We start from the raw sequence: 25189 nt of genomic DNA on the forward strand, positions 1-25189 counted from the left end.
CGAATTTTTTTTTATAAGATGGCGCAAAATTAATCACCTTAACGAAAGATTTAAAATGTTTGCAAATGGCATCGTACGTCAATTATATTTGACATTTATGATAAACAGATATGCAGTGGAGCGCTTAAAGGTCCAAATAAATATTCCATCATAAAAAATAAAATTTTCTATTTAATAAAAAGATTCCTCAAAAAATAAAATTGGATGATTAATTTTGTGCCACCTTGTATTTTATACCATATATGCTGCGCGTAATTGTAGAAAAATATATGTACATGTGCACATACCCACTCAAATCTGTTTGCAATACCTTCTTCTGGTTTGGCTTTCATTTAAGCTGGCCATATAAATTCCATAGCATTACGATATGAACCCGATTCAGCCACATACCACCTCATTAGCTTCATTTCGTATCGTAATATTGCATATGTGTGCGGGATTTTTCTATTAAATACTACTTAAACACAAATTGCATCTCCTTAACTAGCATTATTTATGTGTATGTGTGTGTGTGTGTGTGTGTAAATATTTACTTATGCGTAATACTATGCATGCAGAGCGTGTAACTATCGCCTTATGGACATGGTATTCGTTGGAAATTGCGGTTTCATCGAGCCGCTACAGAAGCGTTTGCATGTGAGTCGCCAGAAGGCCGCCCGAAAGTCAACACTGTAAAATGCATAAATGAACGGATTTATGGCGCTATTGAACCATCCCAGCCAGGTGAGTCCCTTCGCCAGTGTCCGGCTAACTTGATGCTCCGCCAGGAAGGGCGTTATCAGATAGTAGATGAAAAATGGCAGCCAACAAGCAATGAAGCCACCTACAACAATACTCAGCGTTTGCGTAGTTTTATTCTCCTTCTTTAGCGAGGTAATGCGATTCGAAAAGGATTTGTGATGATGATGATGTTGCTGCTGCTGTATGCGACTTTGTCGCGTCAGTGCAGCGACTTCGGGCTGCAAATTTGGTGAGGTGGCCACATTGCCAACCGAAGTGTTCGCACTGATGCCAATGCTGCCACCCGAAGTGCCAAAGTGATGATGATGTCGGGCGCTGTGTGTACGTGTGGGCCAATTTTGATCGCTGGCGTTTGTACTGCCAATTGCGGCGACATTCAGAGCTCCGCTGGCGCCGCCACATGTGCCGCTCGTGCCACCACAACCGCTTGTCATGACTGTCAAGGTGGACGACGATGTGGGCGTACGTTTCAATGATGAGGGGCGCGTCAATTCGTAGCAACTATTCTTGGCATTCGCTGTGGACAAAGTCAATAGTGAGTGGCAATATGAAGAGGAACCGCCGCCATTGCCCCCGCTAATTGCTGTTGCTGCATTGGCGGCGCCAGTCTCAGTTTCGGACAGCACCACGTCGTGTAACTCCTTGCCAATGGTTTGATTGGAAAAGGTTCGGGCAGCTGCCTGCTTTCGCTGACCCGAACTGAGCTCCTGCTCAGAGAACTCATGGTCAATGTCATTGTCGACGTCGGCGGCTGTGTAGCGCTTGAATTTCTGCAAAATAGAGTGAATTGCCATATGAAAGAAATTTTGTTTTTATTATTTTTCGTGAAATATTTGGTTGAATTTATGTTGCTCTAAAAATTTTAGTGATTATAAATATGAAATAAGAGATTTACAAATTTTTTTTCATGCGCGTTGGGCGCACAAAGTAAAGTAAATTTTTTTATTAGTGATTTGGTTCACTTTTTCTAATACATTTCGCAATTTTTTTTACTTTTTTATTACTTTTTTGATAACATTTACTTTTACACGACATTTTTAAGAATAATTACCATAAAAAAACAACAAAACTCCGCACATTTTATCGCATATGCACATATATATTTACACTAGGGCGGGTCGATTTTTAATGGAATACATTTTTTTCAACGCCTTTCCAAGAATTTCAGATTCTACAAGAAATTGTAGGAAAAAAGTGCATTGGACCTAGCTCGAAGGACAATTTTGAGCACGCAAAATTTAAAAAGCAGCTACACTTTTGGTGACATAATTAAGCTACTTCATCTTTTCACAATATTCGCAACATTTTTCATGGAAATTTTTTTTTTTTGTAAATTCTTTTTAAAAATACAGTAAACAAGAATATAATAGTAAGTATAATATAAATCTTATAAATGAAAGTTCGAAACTTAGTACAAAATTCACAAAAAAATTAACAAATTTCAAAAATGATCACCAAAATTTTCCACTCTTAATACGAATTCATTATTTATGTATTTAAATGAAAAAAAAAAACAAATTAAAAATTAAATTAAAAATTATGTTGTATCTTTTTTTTTACAGAAAAAGTCGCAAAACGGCGCTAAAAGCAAATTATACGTAATTTTTCAAATTTATAATAGCAAAAATGGCTGTATTTAGTTTTTTATATGTAAATCGAACTCAAACTTAAAAAAAAAAAATGTAATATTAAACCAAAATAGAAAAAAATTAAATTCTTCGTAATTAGAAACTATCAAGCACAACAAATTAACATACAAAATTCCTAAGTAAATATTAATATCCCTAATAACCCTTTAACTGCTTACTGCTTAAGTTTGTTTCGAAAAACTGTCTCTGCCTGCTTAATTCTTTTCCAGCGAAGACGAGTATACTCGACATAAACAGAGTAAAATGTTTATGCCTATAAAAGTTGGCAATTGTCACTAAAAATAAAACGTTGAGTGTTGGCTTTTTAGAAAATATTTATTCTTACTCATTGTTAACAAACAAAATTTATTTCTTTGATGAAAAATATATCACATAAAGATAAAATATTAATGCAATATAAGAAGGAAAACAGAAGCAATAAAAGTCCAAATGAATTTCAAGAAATCTAAGTTACAATTCCTTGTAAAACCAGTACCCAAAGCAATGATACGACGCATTTCATTAACAGTCGATGGAAACCATTTTTTAAATCTTGAATTGCTTTTAAATTGCGAACAACTTTCGAAAATCCTTGTGGCATATACATAAGCCTGATCACCTATTACTTTCATTAGGTCATTAAGCTAAAATTTTCCATACGTTGTAAAATAAAGGGTAAGATGAAGGAATATCGAAGCGCTTCCCAGGATTAGATAAGAACCCAAAACGTTCTCGTTCTCTACCCACAGCAGCCCATGTTGAACTTATTTCTGTTATTTTTACTTTTTATTTTTTTGATTCATTGATTTCTCTTTGAAATTCATCCCTATCGTCTACAACTTGAGCACTGCTTCCTACATCTCCATCGCTACTCTCGTCAGAAAACGACAAAATTACCATTCCTTTGCGTTTTTTTCTGTTTAAAAACATAATTTCATCATTATTATAATAATTCATCTGGTAGGGATAATTAAAATTATGTATTTCACAGCTCCATTCCTCAAAGGAATAAAAGAACTTACTTTTTATGTCAATAAAGTCCACAAGACTCTTATAACCTTTACTTTCGCAGGCTCAACTGAGAAATGAGTTTTTGTTAAAAAAAAAAACAGTTTGTACGGTACGGTACTTTCAAAGAATTTGTTATTTCAGCTGAATATAAGCTATTTTGCATTAAAATAAAAAAGGCTGCCAGACTACCGAATATTCTAAAATAAAAATAAATAAAAAAAAAAATCCCCCCCTGCATCCGAATTTGCGAAGAACGTTGTTAGAAAAAAATTAGCCTACCCTAATGACATACAACTGTGCTAATGTTACTAGCCGCGTGACAAAATTTTCACTAGTTGTTTATTTTTTATTTAATTTTTAAACTTTTTTATAGAAATATAGCTCCTACTACAACAAAAACCATGTAAATTCAAGTTTCAAACTTTGTGCAAATTAAAAACAAACACATCAAAAAATATTAATAAAAATTGTATAATTCTTAATAAGAAATTAAAAAAGTTTTATAAAAATAGAACTCTTACTAATAGGACTATGAATAAGTTCGTGCGGGTTTTTTTCGAAATTTGAAACTTTATTGACGTAAAATGGTTACAAATTTAATATTCAAAATATTGTCCATCGCTTACTACTACTTTTTCCCATCTTTCTGGCAATTCACGGATTCCCTTTGTGAAAAATTCGGTCGGTTTTGCCGCAATCCACGAATCGATCCATTTTTTGACTTCATCGTAATTACGGAAGTGCTGGTCAGCCAGGCCATGTTGCATCGATCGGAAGAGATAGTAATCGGATGGCGCAAGGTCTGGACTATACGGCGGGTGGGGTAGGACATCCCATTTATTATTTTTTTATTTAATTTTTAAACTTTTTTTATACAAATTTGTGCAAATAAAAAAAAACGCATAAATAATGTTCATAAAAATTTTACAGTTTTTGATCAGAAATTTCAACAGTCTTATAAAAATAGAACTCATATTATTTTTTTATTTAATTTTTAAACTTTTCCTTATAAAAATATAGCCCATACTACAATAAAAACCATATAATACCATGTTTCACACTTTGTGCTAATTAAAAAAACATTCCGCAAATTTTCTTCAAAATTTCACGCTTCTTAAGGAGCTCCCCCACTGTGAAAATTCAAAAAAAATTATTTTTTTTTTAATTGTTAGTATATCTATTCAAAAAAATGTGGTAAAAATTTTAAAGCGAAATTCGCTTTATTCCCGAATCTATGTGCACTTCCGTGAGCGCCCGTCGGTTCGGCCCCGTAGCGCTTACGATACGATGCTTTATTTCAAACGCGTTTTTCTTGAAACGACTTTTTTTGATACGGTGGCAATGATTTCTCGAAGACTAACTAAGACCGATTTTAATTTTCTTTTTTTCAAAATTTTTGTTATCGCATTGGCTATGGTTGTACGTAGCCGATTTTCAAAATTTTGAAAATAACAATTTTTTGGGCCTGTTGAAAATCAAAAAAATGGCGAAAAACACACATCGAAATTCAAATCACCACCATTTTGTCAGAAAAAAAACAAAAACAAAAAAACGGCTACGTACAACGATAGCCACTATTGTGTAGATTAATAAAACTTTTGGTTTGTTGATTTCAGATGATTATTCATTGCTGTATCGCTGCCACAAGAAGACGTCGTTTTTTTTAACTCGTTACGTTTATTAACATAAATGTGTCAATTTTCAATATTTTTTAATAAAAATTTGAATCAAGATAGTTTAATACAATATATATATATAATAAATTGCCTTTTGTCCGATCCTCGAATAATCATTCCTACTTACAAAAATAAATTCCCAAAAATCGACTATTTTTTGACCCCACAGAGTGGCGTTCCCCTTAATCAGAAATTAAAAAAAAAAAAATTTATTGTATAAAAATAGAACTGATGCTACAACATTCATTTCTTATCACAATATCAATTTTTTATCAGAATTTTTAAAACATTAAAAAAATTGTGAGCTGTAACTTTATACTCCATTCACTTTCGGTATAATAAAATTCAAGTCTCAAATTTTGTACCCAAACTATAAAAATTTCACAAACTTACTATCCGAATTCCACGCATCGTAGTTAGAATTTTTGGAAAAATGTGTGGTACGGCAGTTCTATAGCTCATTAAATTTTAGTACAATAAAATTCAAGTTTGAAGTTCCTAGAAAATTGCGTTGATTTTTTATCATTTTTTTCTTCCACGGTGTTGCGCATTTTTTTCACATAAAAAACAAATTTCCTTAATTTTCTAAATTTTATTTTAATAGAGTGCAAGCTCCAATTTTCTCAAAAATCTCGTTGATTTTTGATTATTATTACTTTTTTTTTGCTGACAATATTTGGTGCTTTCTTGCAAAAGAAAAACAAAAATGTCGAGCATTTGGTATATGGAGCAAAATGCATAACAACGTTAAAAAAAAATATCTAAACTTGAATGTGCTACCAAACTGCATACTCAGAGTTCTTCTACAAATTTTCACTAAAAAATTTAAATTTTTATTGACAGTTTGCTGAAAATTTTGAAATTTTTTGCACAGTTTGAAACTAAGTTGGTTTCTGCAAAAACAAAAAATAAAAAATGATAAAAAAAATTATTAAAATTAAACAGGAAGCAGTTAAGTAGGCAAAACTTGTCAAAAAGTCCCAGCGCTCTAGGTATTTAATGCAGCGTATAAAAATATAGATTAGCGAAACCAAAGCAAAAGAGGAGTGAGCAAGCAAAAAAAAATTAAGGTATATGTAATATTTATGTAACTGTGGAACATTCAACATTTCCTCACCTGCTGTCACCCACACACACACAACTCTAATTTGCTTACTTCTCACTCACCTTGTTATGCACACTAATGTCAGTCATGTGGTCATGGCGTGATGCAACGACACAAGAAATTCGCGCATAAACATAAATCATAACGGCCATCGGAATGAAAAATGAGCCCATGGCGGAGAAAATCACATATCCTTCATTCTGGTTGTACCGGCATTCATTCAGATCTCGGCGACCCGGCTCATACCTGTGATGCGGAATAAGAAGAAATAGAATGAAATGTTACCTAAATTAATTACATGAAAGGAAAAATGGACGCGAAAACAGAAGTGCATATGTACGGGGTCCTCTAAGTGCGACTTTTTTTTGTCTTTGGTTCTAACTCCATACATATTTTGAAAGGGATTTTTTGTTTATTAAGAAATGTGAAAATGTAATTCTAATCTACATTTCATGTATGATCTTCTTCTCGATTCATTTGGGAAGCAGTTTGATGAAAAAAATATCGGGAATTGTTCATTTGAAAAGCGCGCGTTACACATGTCTAATTTTTTTTTGCTGAAATATTGGTACAACTATCCCCTATAGTGTCACAAAGTTTGAGCGTGATCTGTCAATTAGTTTGTTTTTGGCATTTAATTATATCAGTCAACCGCAGGTGTGCTCTGCGATTTTCACTATGGATGAAAATATCGATGGATGAATTTCTCTTAAATTTTGTGTTTTGAACAGGACTTCGTTTGCCGAATCATCATTGAAAATATTGCAAAACCTATGGCGAGTGTGCTTTATCAAAAATTCGGGTCCCTGAGTGGTATAAGACTTTTCCAGAGGGCCGAGAAGTCGTGGAAGATTTGCTCCGATCTGGTCGCCCATCACATCAACATCTTGAACTGATGAAAACGTCGAAAAATGGTGCTGGAAAACCATCATTTCAGTATGAGGGAGGTAGCTCGTGGCCCTAGCGTGTCTCACGAATCAATTCGCAACATTTTACACCATCAATTGGGCATGAGACGCCAAGACGCGTGGCTGCTCAACTCGTTCCAAGAGAGTTAAATTTCTTTCAAAAAATTGATCGGAAGAAAGTGGCCGAAGGCATGCTTGAGCAAGTGACTTGGGACGCATCATAACAGGTGATGAGACGTAGGTATATGAGTTTGACATGCAAACCAGCCAACAGGCGGCTGAATGGCGCTATCCACATGAGCCGAAACCGAAAAAACCACATCAAAGTCGGTCAAAAGTGAAAGCCATACTACTAGTTTTCTTTAATTATCATGGTGTTGTGCACTCTTCGTTCTAAGTTAGCGACATTTGAGAGAGAATGTGCGTGAGAAACGGTCCAATTTGTGGAAAGTAAACTCATGGACCGTTTCCTAAGGCTCATATTGCGAACACTTTTTTGACCAAAATCTCGACAAATACCATCGAACAACCACCGTACTCACCAGATTTAGCCCCCTGTGACTTTTTCCCTTTACCAAAACTTAAATTTCCACCCCACGGACGCCGCTTTGAATCAACAGAAGCCATTAAGGAGAATATGCTGAAGGAGATAAAGAAGATCTCTTCATATGCGTTTAAAAGGTACTTTGATGACTAGACTAATCGTTGGCATATGTGTATTGCTTCGCATGGAGCCTATTTTGAAGGCGACAAAATAAATGTTGATGATTAAACAATTATTTTGCGTTTTATTCGACAACTCCCGGTACTTTTTTAGCAGAATGTATGAAGATCATTTCCATTCGAATTGCAGACACAATTGGCGTGTTTGGCCATTGGAAAATAAATTCGAAAATAAATGGCAATATATTAAGAAGCCTTTAAATTCCTATTTTTTGGCGCGCTAACAGATTAAAAAAACATAAAATAAATAAAATCAAGCCAGCTGTTCTACTGCCGCAGCCCGCCAAATTTGGCTTAGCTTACTTTGAATTTGTTAAAGAAACTCGAACTTAAAATACCCTGCGACTACTACCGAGATGTCCAAAAAAGTAATTATGGCAATCAATGCACAGCTTCTCAATTTCAATGAAAACTCATTTCCACAAAATAGACCAGCTTTAAAAAAGAATCCAGTTAGTCTGGTGAATTGAGATGAGTTTCGTTGAGCAACACAGGCAATTTGTGAGTTGTTCTATTTTGATGTGGGATTTCATTTATGGCAATTAATTTTGGATCGATTAAGATGATTTAAATATATAAAAGTCGCTGTGTCGCAAAATTAATCATCCAATTTTGTATTTCACATTTTTTTTACTAGTTACTTTTGAGTAATGAAAATCTTTTGATTGATTAATGGAAAATTTTGATTTTTAAGTACTTCTTTACTTATTTGTTTGTATACTGCAGCTGTTGTACACTGCCATTTCCAAAAATTAGATAGGGTGATTGATTTTGCTCTACCTTGCATTTAGGAAAAAAATTCATTAAAGATATCTTCTACTAATCTCGCGCCTTCTTCAAGATTTCAATTTGTTAGTTACAGTTCTTGGGTCAAAAGCGAAATGAAGTCAATAGGCTATAATCAGTGGATTTGCTATACTATGGTAGTAGACTTGAAGTTCGAGTTTCAAAATCAACATTTGAATGGGTTTGTTACATACAAAGGGTGATTAGTTTAGAGGTATCGGATTTTCAAGTGAAATAAGACGACGAAAATTCAAATTGATTGTGTAATCTTTATTATTTTTATGTAGAACCATTCATGATGTTTATTTTTTAATGATAATCCATTTTAAATTTTGGCCGCAACTGCGCCGTAATTCGGCCATTCGTAAACACCAATTTTCAATGACTCGCGACTCGCTGGAGGACTTTGGCCGGTATCTCGTGAGTAACTTAAGCAATATTGGCTTCCAATGCCGCAATCGAAGTTGGGGATTTACACTTTACATACCCATACAAATAAAAGTCCAAATATGTGATATCACACGATCTTGGTGGGCAATCCAATGGTCCGAGACAAGAGGTAAATTGCTCACCGAAACGACAACCCAATGAATTCATGGTTCACGAGCTGTATGGCAATTAGAGTCGGTTTGTTGGAACCAAATGTTGTGGAGATCACAGGTTTCACTTTCTGGCATCAAAAAGTTATCTATCATGGCGCAAGAGCGTTCGCCATTTACCAATCATTATATCTGCACCATCCTCGTCTCTGGAGAAATATGTGCTGATGATTCCTCCAGCCCATAGGCCGCACCAAACGGTTGCTTTCAATGGATGTAATGACTGCAATGGCTGTTCTTGGATGGCTTCGAGTTGCTCTTTAGCCCTAATAGGGCAATTTTGCTTATTGACGTAGCTATTAAGCCAAAAATTGGTCTCATCGCTGAACACCACAAGTTGGCCTGAACGCGCCATAAACAAATTTCACAGATCGTCGATTTTCGTACTAGAATTGCACGATTTGTAGACGTTGTTGAGGCCTTAAACCTTCCATAATGAAATGTCAATGAATACTGCACAAAATAATGTATTTAGTTTGACAGTAGTCACGCGTGATCTGTCAAAAAACCCCTATTGGGAAAAGTACCGCCAATCTCGTCACCCTTTACATTTTAATTTTAATTGCTTACGGTTAAACAAATTTCGCTGACGGTAGGTGACAACATAGAATTAAATGATACATAAATTTAAAAAAATAATCTAATAAAATTTCGCTGGAATTATTCAGTTCTTATCAAACCTCGCTGTACCAGTATTAGTACACAAAATTGTTACGAAAGTCCTTATCAAAAATATTTGCAACTGTATTGAGTAATTTCCATAGCTTTATATTTTGGCTATAGAGTTTGTACAGGCAGCCAACAATGGCCCTCCCACCGCCCAACGTACACGAAGCGCAAAGTCCGCATGAGTAGGCATTATTTTTGTTTTGGCGCCAGGCCAAGTTAGTACTAGAATAAAAATTAAGTGAGTTATTAACGTAGGCAGAAAAATGGTTGTCAGATGAAGGAGCATTTGCGTATAAAAGATTATTCACCGAAGGAACAAAGCTTTTTTTTCTTTTGCGCTTTCACTACCTTTCCCAACTGCCCACGTCAATTACTATTATGGTGGCATTATGTTTGAAAAACAACAATAACAACATAAAAATTAAAAGGCATAATTTAAATAATTCATTGAAGTCATTTAACATCCATAAAATGATTCTCACTTCTTGCGTTCCCTTTGCCTTAATTTGCCATTATTACATTTTTGTGATTTATTTCTTGGGATGATATTTTGATGAAATGCTACAAACGTACACTGTTATGTAGTGCTCCCTTATGATATTTAGCATTTAATGAACCAACTGTTAAATTTTCGTAAAAAGGTGCATACTTACCAACCCAACATCGGCGGACATGTAATGGCCAATGCCAACACCCACACAACCAAAATCATGCAGAAGGCCAAACGCTTTGAACGCCTTTTGCGTGAATATGTCAAAGGTTGCGTAACTGCCAAGTACCTGTGGCGAAAAGGACAGAAAAATATAAAAAAATCACAAATAAATACAGTTAAAGACTAGTGAAAAATGTGTGCACTTTCTGGCAACTGATGCAGGAAATTTAGCTCAGAATTTATTGTTAATTGAAATTATTTTACAGGCGTATTCTTTTCGCATTTTTAGTTATTAAATAAACAACCAAATTTAAATTTGTTAAGAAATTTTCAGCAGCTTTCTGTTGTACTTACCTATCCACGCTAATCGCGCAAAGACTCAAAATGGACGCCGTGCAGAGCAGCACATCGAGAGATATCCAAATGTCGCAGAGCACCCAACCCAGACGCCAGGAGCCTGAAAGGAGAGAAAACGGAAAAGACAAACATTTTCAGATGCCGCCCGTCAAGAAAAGTGTCAATAAAATGAAATTAAGAGTACTCGAATGCGTTTGTGTGTGTGTCCTTGCCGTGCTGCATTTCATAGGAATACAATAATTTTCAGTTGAATAAGCAAATAATAGCAGAGATGATATTGACAAAGTAACGTTTTAAATTCGCTCTAGGGAAAAGCTTTAGAAGGGTTCGTGGTTAGTAAAGCTGCATATTCAAAATATCTTCAGCTAGGTAGATTGGATGGCAAGAGAACCACGGGTACACTGTGAGCAGCGCTAGAGTGTTACCAAGAAATTACCGAAAAGTTACAAAACTTAGAGGAAGAAAAAAATCATCTACAGACATCCAGTGCTGTTGATGTGGTGGAGTAGAGAGGTTCTATGCGGAAGAACTGTCTCAGGCTATCCCCAAAAGGCACACTAAGGAACTTCAAGCGCCTAGCCGCCAGACCCGGATATTTGCAAAGAAAGTGTTCAACAGTCCCTTTATCTGCAGGCTCCTCACAGCTTCTGCAAACGGGTTTGTACGAAAGTTCAAGCTTCTCCGCATGAGCTACGATCACGCAATAATCGGTCAACACCGCCATGAGTTGGGAAATTGATTGGCGGAGGATCCCCAGCACTTAAAGCGTCCTGCTTCTGTTATGCTGAGGCCAAAGTGTTTTCGAGATAGCACACGTTGAGATAGAACTCCACCCTTTAGAAAGAAATTTTGAATTTTTTCTTTAAAAATTTGTCAAGGTGTCCCCCAAGGATATCTAAGATGGGGAGAACTGAAACCGTTTCTGTCGACGTCTTCCTAGCAAGCTCTTCGGCAATTTTATTTCCCTCTATGCTCCTATACCCTGGAATCCAGATAAGAGATATGTTTCCTGCACGTTCGAGACGTTTGATCTCCTCCTTATAGGAGATGACTAGAAGAGAGCTGCTTCAGCTAGCAAAGTATAAAAATTCAAGGCTAATATTAAGTTTTTATTCAGCTGCAAAGGTGAGGTGTTGATTCATTTATAAAATTAAGTTTTAGAGGCGCCAAACTTGATCCAGCGCAGAAACGACCAGCATTGCAAGGTTGCTCTTAAATTTGTGGCCTAAATGGAGCCCTAGACAGAACACATTTCCATTGCCATTAGTTGGTACTAATCGCTGCTGGAGTACTTTTTTACAAAACCTTCAGACATAGCTTAATATTAACGCAGGTTGCACAGACTTCGAGACTACGCGCTTTAATTGGAAGAATTTTCATCCTACAATTGAAGAGGACGAATGGCACGAAGGCATGAAGTCTGGCTGTAGGACTTTTCATATTTACACAGACAACTCTAAAACTTTGTACGGAGTGGGAGCGGATATTTACTGCTCAAACCTACGCACCAGGTAGCCAATCAAGCCACCGTACCAGATCAGTATTTTCCAAGTGGAAGCTTTTGCTGTTGAGAAAGCCGCGGAGCTAGCCTACACAAAAATTTGAAATAGCTCAATAATTAAAAGGTCAGGCCCAAAATAAAAAAGACTGGTTTGTATATACCATATTTCCTATAAATAATAATAATAATAATAAACAAGACTGACGTCATACAAATTTTTTTAATGGCGCCATATTTTTGATGATTTGGTGCGTTGGAAGTTACAGCCCTAGCTGACTTGCAGTGCAAGCTTGATGATATTCGGTCTAGTGGAAGCCAAGTTATTGCGTCTAAAGTGTCAGTATGTTTGTGTCATTGGTACAAAAATGAGTATCGAGCAAAGAGCTAACATCAAATTTTATTTTAAAATCGGTAAAACGTTCACCCAAACATTTGAATTGATGACAAAATTTTATGGCGATGATTGTCTATCTCGTGCCAGACTTCATGAGTGATTTACACGTTTCAGAGATGGTTGTGAGGATATGAATGACAATGAATATACGGACTACCCAAAATCAGTAATCACCGAAAACTCCATCGAAATTGTTCGTAAGTTTACCAAAAATTAACCGAAACCATCGTTGAAGTTCATGGAATCGGGGTTGAATATCTCCAAAACATCGATTTATCGCATTTTGACTGATCATTTGGGCTTACGAAACGTCTGCGCTCGTTTCATTCCGCACAACTTAACTGAGAACGAAAAATTGCTCAGAATTCAACATTCGAAAGGATTCATCAAAGAGGCGAGAAAAGACGAGAACTTCCTTTACAACATTGCAACTGGTGATTAAACGTGGTGTTTCCAACATGAACCTGAAACTAAGCGTCAAAGAGTTGAAAGAAAGGCTCCAGACGAGCCACCACTCAAGAAATTCGTTTGAAGAAGTCAGAAATCAAGTCGATGTTCATTTTGTTTAACGATTCCAAGGGAATTGTCCACAAGGAAGTCGTGCCAACAAACCAAATCGTCAATGCAATTTTGCCCATCCAAAAGATTTGTAACGACATCCCGAGGGATATTCCGGTCAATGACCAGGAACACTCTTTCGAAAGGCTTTTAGATCGCGCAGAACAGTGCATCAAGGACAGAGGGGACTACATATTGCAACTTGCACAGACTTTGTGCGTACTTACAAGATATGTATAGCTAGCAACGACAAATGCAGGAAGTGCATTGGAAACTTTAGAGCACCTTCTGTGTCTTTGTCTGGCGTTACGAAAAACGAGCTCGAACTACCTGGAAGCCCCACAGTTTGAGGCCCTGGAGGATATCTCAAAAATAGATCTTCCAGCGTTGCTTACATTTGGTAAAAGCGTTGACATCCTATGTGATGTCTATTTTAAATCTTAGTAGAGGTCAGTTTCCATCTGGTATCGGAAGGGACGAAAAAGTCTATGCGTGGCTAAATGCCAGCCGGGTTTACCTAACCTAACCTATGTACGTACATATACAGTGCTGGGCATAACTGAATGCGTGAAGGTTATTTTTTTTTTTAAATTTAAACAACTTTTCAAATTCATATTTCTTTCTTATTTTAATTAAAAAATATTGCTCGTTTGGAAATTAAATAAAATTTCTTTTTGTTCTGTATTTTAAGTCTGAAATTTTAGAAAAAATTCGGGTATGCATTGATATGGCCCATACGATTTTAGTAAAATAAGTGCAAATTTTAGTGGCTTAGATATTTAATATTTTTTTCTAACCACACTTTGCAAATTCTTCATATAAAACCGAAGCAAATGCTACAAAACCGCATACTTTTTTAATACAAATTTTTCTGAAAGTTCACATTAAAAAGTTCAAAATTTAGATGTTTTTTTTTAATTTTTCTAAATTCTGTATTAAGTTTGAAAGCTCTACTTAAGGAATGCACAATATCTTTTAAATAAAATAACAAATAATTTTAACTGGAAAAGCAAATCATTACGCACTCTGGTATGCTTGCCACTACGTATTTATAAATATAATATTAGAAACGGGTGAATTATGGCCGATAATTGCTGTTTGCAGCTTTCCCATTTGGGAAGCAAACTTTCTAACTGAAAACATTTTAGTTGACTAAGACTAAATGTTGATGAGCTGAGATGTATAAAACTTGCGCGCCAACTGGTGAAGGGCTGCTGCCTCACTTCCCAAACATACACAACGCAAGTGCCAGTTGTCGAAATGAACTCGTAATAAGCGCATCGCCAGTAATTCGCAGCTAAACTTAGCCAATTAGACAATAGCTATTGTATACATTCTACTCTTGGATATTAAGAAAAACGCTCTCGATTATATTTTTTATTTACCTTTTTTCTTGTAGGAACTTCTCTATTTAAACATTTACTAAAGGATTGTAATACTTATTCCATTATTTTAGGCTAATTGCCTGCAAGTTTCAGATTAAGTTTGTGTTATTCTTTTATATTTACAAATGGTTGAAAAAACATACTCGAAGAACAAAAAATAAAAAATAATAACAGATCAAATAAATTATTACTATGTCAAGGTAGGTAGGATGAATGTCGCAATGACACACTTAGACCCTTCGTAGGTCCATTGTGATACCACTGGAAGTTATCCTTACCCTATGGAGTCCTTTTCAAACCAACCGGTAGCTTTAAAAAACGATCAAAGCTTCGTTTGTTTTAGATGCGCTATGTCCGCTACATCAAATGCCATGTCAAGAGTGCGGAGCCTTCTTGTCCTCTTCGTCTGTATTAAGACAGCTTCTACAGGAATCGAAGTACGGGAGCCCTAACCTTCTAGCGTGGCTGCCTATCAGACAATGACCTGTTAATACCCCTATCAATTTTCTTATAGCTTCTCTGTTAAATCTTAAAAAGCTTTTTGATCGACCGCTGTTCCATTTCGGCCATGTTTTGGGCAGGTTTTGCCAGGTAAATACCTTGTTGATGGTTTTCCTATCTACAAGTAGCTTACAAGTGACTATAGGCATAGATATCACCGTCTTATCCACTTGGAGATCAAGCGTTGTACCAGTTCGAGCAATTTCATCTGCCTTGGAGTTCCCTGCTATATTCCTGTGGCCTGGCACCCAAATAAGGGGTACTTTGTATGATAGTATTTAGATACGTCATTTAGAAGCTTAAAACATTCTATGACTGTTTTTGTCGCGTGTGTTTTAAATTCTGCTGCTTGACTCTCCAAGTATATGAAGACTTGTGGATAATACTCTCGGTTTTATTACCGTAAGTCTTTCTTTTATAGCAGTGACTTCCGCCTGAAATACTCTGCAATGATCAGGTACGCGAAATGATTGGCTAACCCCGAGCTTATCGGAGTAAGCCCCTCCACCAACTCTGTTGTCTAGCTTTGAGCCATCTGCGCATTTTCCTCTAACAATAAGCCCGTTATCCTATTCTTCTTTGGAAGGAAATACTGTGACGAAGGATTTATTTAAGTTGATATCCTTGGCCTTACAGAAATCCATTGTACCAGGAATGTAGGGGAATTTTTCAAAATTGAAGAGTGCCATCTCTGGTTCGTTCTGAGTAGACCGATTTTTCTTAATCTGAGAGCTGCCTTGGCAGCTGTTTTCTTACCGAATTTCTCTATTGGTAAGAGGTTAAGCATAATATTTATTTAGTGCCCCTGTGGGTGTAGTCCTGAGGGCTTCGCAGAAGCGAAGACTGGCCATTCTTTGTACATGTACCATGGTTTGTTTGATATATAACTTATCTAAAGCCGGCCACAATACTAGTACCCCGTGTGTTAGGATTGGTCTTACAATTGCTGTGTAAGGACAATATAACAGTTTTTTTATTCTTAAGATTGTCTAAAAACGACAAGAATGCGTCACAGGCTTGACTTGGCAAAAAAAAAAAACAATACCGCAAGACAAAGTACATATCCACTCGGAGTGTATGTAGATATTGCGGATGCAAATCTATTTCGAATTGAGTCATGTAATTGTGTAAGTGTTTGGCGGCAAAAAATTTATTTTTTTAATAAAGAGACGTAGAAGTCTCTCAACTGAGTCGTATCCATCGACAACTTGCGCGTCATAAGAAATCATCGACCTTGAGCACGCATCATCGATTTTTAGTTTATTTGAAGTGCAGATTCGAGAATTATTAATGTAATTATTTAAGCCAAGTAGCATTGATAGCGGATTTAGAATCAGCGAGCTGGAGATTTAAGTGTTTCGTATAAGAGAGTTTGTAGCGATGACGCTTATGTATCATATTTGAGCCGAAAAAAGCCTCTTCGCATTATGCTAGAAATAAGTTTTTCGTTGCATTTCAAAGTCAGTTTAAATGTGAAACAATTGACGTCGTATCAAAAATTGCCTTAAGGAAATTTCTTCTCTTCAAATTGCCTTCAAGGGAGCTTGTTGCCTTCTAATTCAAAAGTTCCATTTTGACAGAAAGCCTTTTTTCGAAATTCATTAATATAAAATTATTGTAATAAATGTGATTTAACTAAAAATTATGCACTTAAGAAAGGTTAGCTAACATTTTTTAGGTATAAAAATAAATAATAAATACTTTGGGCGAGCTCCTCCTCTTATCTGTGGCGCGCGTTTTGATGTTATTCCACTAATGGAGAAGCCTACACTTTCATGCCATCTCCGAGCGGCAGATATTTTTTATGAGGAACTTTGTCGTGGCAGAAATACACTTGGAGGTTTGTCATTGCCTGCCGAGTAGAGACCGCTATTAGAAAAAACTGTTTCTATCATTTGGTATTTCGTGCACGGGGATTCGAATTTACGCACTCCCGAATGATAGTCACACACCAACTCACTCGGCTTATTTGTTTTCTTACCAACGTTAAAAGAATTGTTGTTAAGTTCATCAAGGTCAGCTTCACACTCGGGACTTTCTTTAACATGAGTTTTAAAGCTTTTTATGCTGCGCCACCGTTCTCTTGAGGGCAGTGATGGATGAAGTTTTAAGTATCTATTATAGCGTGGGCCACGAAAAATATGCTTTTTGAATCGGCTATAAAAAAAACTAATGAATATTTTTTCTAACTTTTTTTTTATTTTGAAGATTTCGTGTTTTAAAGCATCAATCGTCTCTGGATGGTTCACATAGCTTTTGTCCTTAACGGCTCCCCACAAAACATAGTCCAACGGGCTTAAATCACAGCTCCGAGGCGGCCAATTGAATTGGAATTTCGGCTGATTATTCGGTTTTCAAAAACGGTAGCCAAAAGTTCGAGTGTAACTTTGGCAGTGTGACAAGTTGCACCGTCTTGTTGAAACCAAGTGGCGTCCATGTCATCCTCTTCAATTTTTGGACACAACTCGTTGAGCATGTCAGGGTAACGCTCGCCATTTACTGTAACCGCGGCTCCTCGCTCATTTTCGAAAAAAAAGGCCTGATGATGCCGCCAGACCAAAAACCGCACCTAACAGTGACTCGTTGTGGATGCATTGGCTTCTCTACAGTAACGTGTGGATTTCCTGAGCCCCAAATCCGACAATTTTGCTTATTGACGTAGCCACCGATGTGAAAATCAGAAAAGAAGACGAAGACTCACCACTTTGGACATAGGTTTTCAATATTTCCCAACTTTGTTTAAGCGTATAGTGTCCCATTTCGTAAATGTCAAACCTTTAAGTAAATTATGAATACATTTGACATGTCATTGGTGTTACCATTCTCAAAAAAATAGGTGGTTTAGAAAGCAAACGCTATATCCCAGCCTGTACAACGCTTCGTTTCCCTTATTATACCAGTAGTTTCGTTTCGGATTTTCTTGTACCGGTGCCAAGAAGTATCCGTCTCCAGAAATATTTTTCTCAATTTAGCATAAAATTTGTTGCGTTTTCTAATGGCAGATCAAACAAATTAAAACATTTACACAACAAAGTGGGTCATACACGTTGAATACCGAGGACAATTTATAGTTGAGGAAGTCAAGTTTATTAGCAACAGTACTAAGAAGCCAATATTCATTAAAACTCATAAAACTCATATTTGAATACAGAGAATTAACATTCAACGATAGCACATCTCGACACTTGTAACTGGCACCTAAATCTGAACGATTCATCACAATATCTAAAGTACAAATTATTAAGTCGTGGTCGGTGATAAAACCAACTCATTTCACTTCTTTAGGGTTATCTATATTTTATACTTAAATAATAATACGATATTGAAAGTCTTCAGGCGCATATATACACAGCACAAAACAAATATAAAACATTTTGTCTGTACAAATTCGTTTTGGGAAGGGAAAAGTTAAGTTGCCCATTTACTAGTCAAATTTTAAGTACAAACTTTTCTACTCGATTGTCAGTTGCACTACTTGAACATTTCGCCGGCAACACTGAATAATTACATACATACATATACGTATATACATGTATGTATGTGTGTACACTTTATACTTATATATTATTAACTCAGCGCCGGCTCGCACGTTTTCGTCACAAGCCTTAAAAAGTTTCCTTCAGTGGATGACACCCTCGAGAAAAACATTGGAAATAATTAAACGCAAACTTATTTATTTGTATACACAGCAAGTTTTGCAAAGTTTTACACTTTCTTGTAGTGCAAACCATGGCTATTATATTCGTATTTACATATTTTGTTATAGGAATCTTCCGGCGACGGTCCAATCAGTACACTTCACGTGTAATTTCTCTGCAGTGTGGAAGTGTAGTGCAGCCCAATAAATGAGTTGCCTGGAGGAGCAAACTAGAAAAAAATTCAAACATGTTTAATAATTTTGCTGTTGGTATTTTGACAGCTAAAATCTATTGTGATTTTGTCTAACTTGGAGTGGTTTACGCTGTTAGCGCTTGCTTGTTTGCAACAACAAATTTATATCGACTTACGTTTCGTGCTGAGTAGTAGATTACTTGCGTTTCTTTATTCATTATTTTGTCTTGGTGGTATAAGACACGACCTTGAAGTATTAAAAGTTTATGAATGGAATATGAAATTCGAGCTTTTGCTTTAAGTATGCCTTGGCAGCGATTCGATTGGAATGCCGCCCATTCATTTCATATACGAGCACAAGCTGACAATTTAGCGGAGCAAAGGATTGCAAGCACTGAAGCACTGAGTGGGCCATCGGCATTTGAATTGCTGCTCTGCAACATGAAACCACTTTGTAGTGATGTAGTGATGATGGAGTGCTCTCATTTGGCATTTAAACTTAGTGCTAAGTTGATTGATGGGTCACACAGTTGTCACAGAGTTTTTAATTTTCCTTAAAGGTTGCACCTTTCCGTTTAAACAACCTTGCTGTTGTTTTTGGCTAACGAAATCTTCTATTTACGTATTTTGCTTAAAGACTTGTACAAAAGGAAATTTATAAAACAAAATACCGAACCTAGACAGACATCTTTTTTTCTAAATAAGAAATATATAATATACCGCCATAATTAGTTAGAGAATTAGGACGTATTGACAAGTTTTATAAATTCATTTCCTTTTTGTTTAAATCTAATAATTTTTTTCTTGAAAATATAAACCCATCTTCCCACAAAAACTATGTATATATAATCAAGTTTCAAATTTTGTGCAAATTAAAAAAAAAATCAACAAATTCTAATCAAAATTTCACGTTATTTAAATAAGAATTTTAAGAAAATTTTCGAATATGTAGCTTTATAACCCACTAAATTTTAATATATTATAAAAAAGTGCAAGTTTCAAGTGTCTCAAAAATCGCATTGATTTTTAATCATTTTTTCGCTGGAGGTCTCGTGCATTTTCTCCATATAACAACTGCTCGGCATTTATTTTATATGAAAGAAAGCATCAGCAGCAAAAAAAAATTCTTAAAAATCAACGCGAATTTTAAGCTACTTGAAACTTGCACTTTGTTAAACTCAACAAACTCAATGATCTATCAAACTGCATACTCAAAAGTTTTCTTAAAATTCTTATTTAAAAAAGTGCAAATGTGAACTTTTGTTGAAAATTTGTAGATTTTTTTTTTATTTTCAAAAAGTTAGCTTTTGTAGGAGAATAAACTACATTTTCATAAAAAATGGTTAAAATTAAATCAGCAATAAATACCTTGTCAAAACTTATCAATGAGTTCTTGCGTTACAGTTATTTAACGCGGTGCATTCATTGCATATTCCGCAATACTCTGCGCTCGTAGATACTGGACAGCACTTCGATGCAGGACGAAGAGTAAGGGACCCGGTATAAGCCGCTATAAAACTGAACTAATTATCTTTATAAAGAAGCAAGGCTTCCTATGATCTCCCCTTATTCAGATTTCATGGAAAGCAACTACCATTCCCGTCTGCCATAACCTTACTGATTCCATGCCGAAACATATGGTTCAGATTTAAACCATCGAGAATTCTCAACAAAGTACTAAATAATTCATAAGTGGAAATAAATTTCAAGTAATAAGTGCCAGCCAACTGAAGAAGAGCTTAGGTAGAAGGAAACAAAGGGTTGAGACTGACAATGGCGCACTCGATACATAAAAAAATCAAAAACAAGAATAAATAATTCGCGCGTGCACTTCTGTTAGTTGTTTGGCCGAGCTGCTCCTCCTATTTGGGGTGTGCGTTTTAATGTTTTTCCACAAATGGAGAGACCTACAGTTTCAAGCTGACTCAGAGCGACAAATGATTTTTTATGAGGACGTTTTTCATGGCATAATACAGTCGGAGGCTTGCCATTGCCTGCCGAGATTCTATGGTTTGGTATTTTGTGCTCGGACATTCGGAAGTATACGTACGTTTCCGCTACACACCAGCCGTTATATTAAAAAATGAACCAGCACTAAGAGGCGTAAGCTGAATGCCCAACAGTCGCCATCTCGCTACGGATGGAAAAGCAACAACTTGACCGCAAGGTGAACTGTAAATGGTTGATCCCGGTTGCTTACTCTGGACACATATGCAATGAATTCAATCATCCGGTCAGACTCGGAAAACGGTATGTGAAACCATTGGTTGGCTAAAGGCTTCAGAGAGAAATATAAGCGATTTCCTCATGCATCATTTCATAACTAACTTCAAAATTTATATCTCCTCTATACCTGCAAAGTTTCTCCTTCAATCTTTCATTAAACGGACCAGTGTGGAAATAATAATTTTGTCAGCTCTTTCGGGGTCAATTTCGTTTGTTCTTCTTTCACAGCTTTTTGTTTCTTTGGTCCATCTGGCTCGCTTGTTTTGGGTGAATGCGGAATTCTCTTGCAGGCGCCCGGTTCACACTTTCTTGGCCACAATAGATGAATCCAAATCATTTTTTATATTTTTTCAAGTTATGTATCCCAAATATAGTAAGCTTTGGATAACCAAAGTGGTGTGATCTAAGAAAGCGATAAAAAATAGTAGCCAAACATGGCACTTAAAGGAAGAATCGGTAAGAAAACTACAGTCATTTGTATTTGTCATTTCGGCATTTGGTGGCCTCGAACCATTTATAACCAACGTCTATTGTAATTAACCAAACCGGAACCAATTGAAAAGGAAATAATGCGCAGAAAGAGCAATTGGAAAAGGGCACACCCTGCGCAAAAGCCCGGACGAAATAGCTCATTCAGCTTTGTAGTGGAGTCCACAAGGCGCCAAAAATAGGGGCAGCCCTAAATTGACTAGAAGAAGGTGTATTAATGAGGAGATTAGCAAATCAGTCAAAGAACACAAAAATATGTAGCAAGAAACCGTGATTTGTGGAAATCTTTTGTGGATAGACTAAGTTCTTAATTACAACGTGGATTGCAATATTGGATATTGCAATATCTTCATCTTCCTGTATATTTTGTATATGCCGCTTTTAATGATCTTCAGACAGTTTTTTCGTGAACGTTTAATGCATTCTCAAGGAACCCAGCTTTAATAAACTTCCAAAAGTCACAACCATAGTGCAAGCCCAATTAGTTTGCTATCCTGGCAGCCTACACATTTATGCCTCAAATACCAAGAAAGCTCACGTACATTATTAATATTTAACTACATACATAGGTACATATATTTATACCATTTCAACTATTCTGTTCAACAACTGATTCCTTTGATTAACAGCTGTAAGGCATTGAGAATGAAAGCCACTTGAGATGCTTCATTGAACTCACACAAAGAATGATTCAGCACAGCCGCCAAGCTGACAATCGGTTTAGAATTGTCTATGGTCAACTGTTCTGTATTGAATATTCCTTTCACGCTTCAAGTGCTAAAAGATTACACTGTACGAAAAAATTAAACTTTTTACAAAATAAGCAAAAAATACTGGCGATTTCAGAGTTTACTTCATTCTCCGAAGTGCCAAAGATTTCATCGCTTTGCACATTCTTTGGGTAAATCGGCACAGAAAACAATGAGATCCTTAGATTCTAGTTCTATGATGTGTTCGGGAGTTTAATGCAAAAAATAACAAGGAACATTTTTGTGCAATATTTTAACCCTCTAACTCCTCAATAAGGGGGACCTTTTTACCTCTTTCTAGGAAATGAGTCAAAAATACCCATAACAGTGGTATATAACGGGTTAAAATGTACTACAAAAATATTTGTCATAAAATTCTACTATAAGTCTCTAAATAAATCAAAGCGCAAAATTCAACACAAATGCCAGAAATAAGTCGAAACGGAAAGTGTGAGTTAATTGTTTTATTTTGGTAAATCATGATACTAATTAAAGGGTGGTTAAATTTCAAGGGCCGATGTTGAATGTGAACCACATCTAAACGACAACGACACCGTTTGACTTCGTTCTTTGGAGTTATTTGAAAAAAAAAAAGTGGACGTCGATAAGCCAGCAACAATTCAAGATCTAAAGGATGAGATAATTCGGCACATTAACGGCATAGAACCTCAATTATGCCTCAGCGTCATCGAAAATTTGGACCATCGGATGGAGGTGTGCCGCCAAGGCCGCAACGGCAATTTGGCCGATATTTTGTTCCATACGTAATTGAGCCATACCAATATTATCATAATAAAGAGAAGTGATAATAATTTCCTAAAAAAATTCGATTTTATTCAAAATCAACACCGGCACTTAAAACTTAACCACCCTTTATAAAAGGTAATGAAGCAGCCACCGTAGTCGAGTGAGCTTATGCATGCGTAGGTTCATACTCTTCCTTTTCCGGATCTCTTAAGATTCATCAATGAATCTAAAATGTTCACGAAAGAGTGACCTCAAACCAATTTTTCCGTCTTAACCCCCATATTGTATCTATCCTGTCTCTTTTTTATTTCCATGTAATCTATTCGGTTGTAGTACTATGGTCTTCTTGACTGAGTGCTTGTACTTGTCTGACCCCCAAAAATCTAATTTTATCTAATTTACCATTCGGTACGATATGAGTTCGAAACCGGTTCTGGTCGTTCGGAGGCGGTATGGAACTGTAGGTTCCTATATTTGTGGAAGATCATCTAGACGCGCAACACAAATTGGAGGAGGACCTTCGCCAAATACCTAACGAAGGATGAACCCACCATATACACGCTGAAGTTGCGATCTGAATTCGTATGCTGTAAGTGACATACGAGGGTCGTTTGAAAAGTACATGCAAAGTCACAGAGATTGCACTATTGGCGCGTACCGAGGTTATGTTTAGTTAGTAGCATCTCTTGGGAGAGCACACGCCAAGTTTCAGCCATATCGGACTATGTATTTCTTTGTGCTTGGCGTTCGTTTGAATCGAGGAAGTCGAGTGATTTTCGTTGTCCTTCGCGACAATGCACCAGCTCACGTCTAAGCAGTAGTGGTCGCAAAATTAATGGAAATAGGGTTCAAACTCATTGCACATTCCGTTTCTCTTCAGCCTTGGTTCCCAAGGTCTACATTTGTCCTACAATTTGAAGAGATAACTGGCGGGAAAGCAATTTTATTCAAACGATCAGGTAATTGCGGTAATGAATGGCTATTTTCCAGACGTGGACAAATCCTATTATTCTAAAGTGGTCAACAAACTAGAACAGTGTTGGACGATGTGTATAAGCCTAAACGGAGACTGTGTCGAAAAATAAAAAGAACAATACGACGGGCTTTGGATGGGCTTTTCAAACGACCCTCGTTCATACCTTTATTGAGTTATCAATACTATCACTTACCTATCAAGTGAACGGCAACCGCTGGCGGCATCACAAATATCCCCACCAATAAATCAGCTACGGCCAAACTCATCACAAAACAGTTCGTGACCGTCTTAAGGCGGCGCGTTGTTATAACGGCCAATATGACGAGCGTGTTGCCAATAATGGTGACCACAATGAATGTGCTGAAGACAGCAATTAGACAAATGCCCTGCCACGACAGCATTAAATCGTAAAAACGCACCCATTCCTCGTCCGCATCGATGGCAGTCGTAATGTTATTCGTGGTATTGGCCATAAGCAACGATGGCGGAATGTGAATGATGTTGCTGGGCGGCGTTGCGTTGTCACTGACAGCTGTTGTCAACAACAATGAGCGATTGATGACATCCAATTCGGTGTCACCATACACGAGCGAGCTGTTCGATCTCGAATAAGTTGAATCTACACCAGCTATGGGAGTGCGTGACTGCGACTCTGACCCATTGTTGCTATTTTCTATTTGATTATTGTTATTGTTGGCGCTGTAATACATCCCATATGGCATTTTTAGAGCTGTTTTATTGAAAATTGTATTCCGCACATTTGCTGCTTGAGAACTATTCACACTTTTGTGCGATGAGTTGATGATGCCGGCATTCTTAATTCCAGCTGATATTGTCCAGACGGTGGCGTATAAGTCGTCGTCGGAATTTATAACGGAAGGTCGAACAATCATCATTGAATATCATTGGTGAGCTTTTGAAGCTGTCACTTATCGATTTATCTGCTATACTGCAGCACTTATTGTAATTGTGAACCG

The 25189-nt window shown here is 36.5% G+C and overlaps 1 protein-coding gene across 1 annotated transcript; it reads right to left on the reverse strand.

The window, feature by feature from the left end:
- Window positions 1-566: 566 nt before the first annotated feature.
- Window positions 567-25189, reverse strand: LOC128857061 (dopamine receptor 2). The gene is made up of 5 exons (XM_054092611.1): window positions 24406-25189; window positions 10853-10955; window positions 10500-10625; window positions 6224-6407; window positions 567-1511 (listed from the first exon to the last, which is right to left on the reverse strand). Exons 1-5 carry the CDS (start codon window positions 25106-25108, stop codon window positions 567-569), a joined length of 2061 nt encoding a protein of 686 aa, XP_053948586.1. The 5' UTR covers window positions 25109-25189.

The sequence above is a fragment of the Anastrepha ludens genome, chromosome 2, assembly GCF_028408465.1.
Source record: "Anastrepha ludens isolate Willacy chromosome 2, idAnaLude1.1, whole genome shotgun sequence".
Classification (NCBI taxonomy): Eukaryota; Metazoa; Arthropoda; class Insecta; order Diptera; family Tephritidae; genus Anastrepha; species Anastrepha ludens.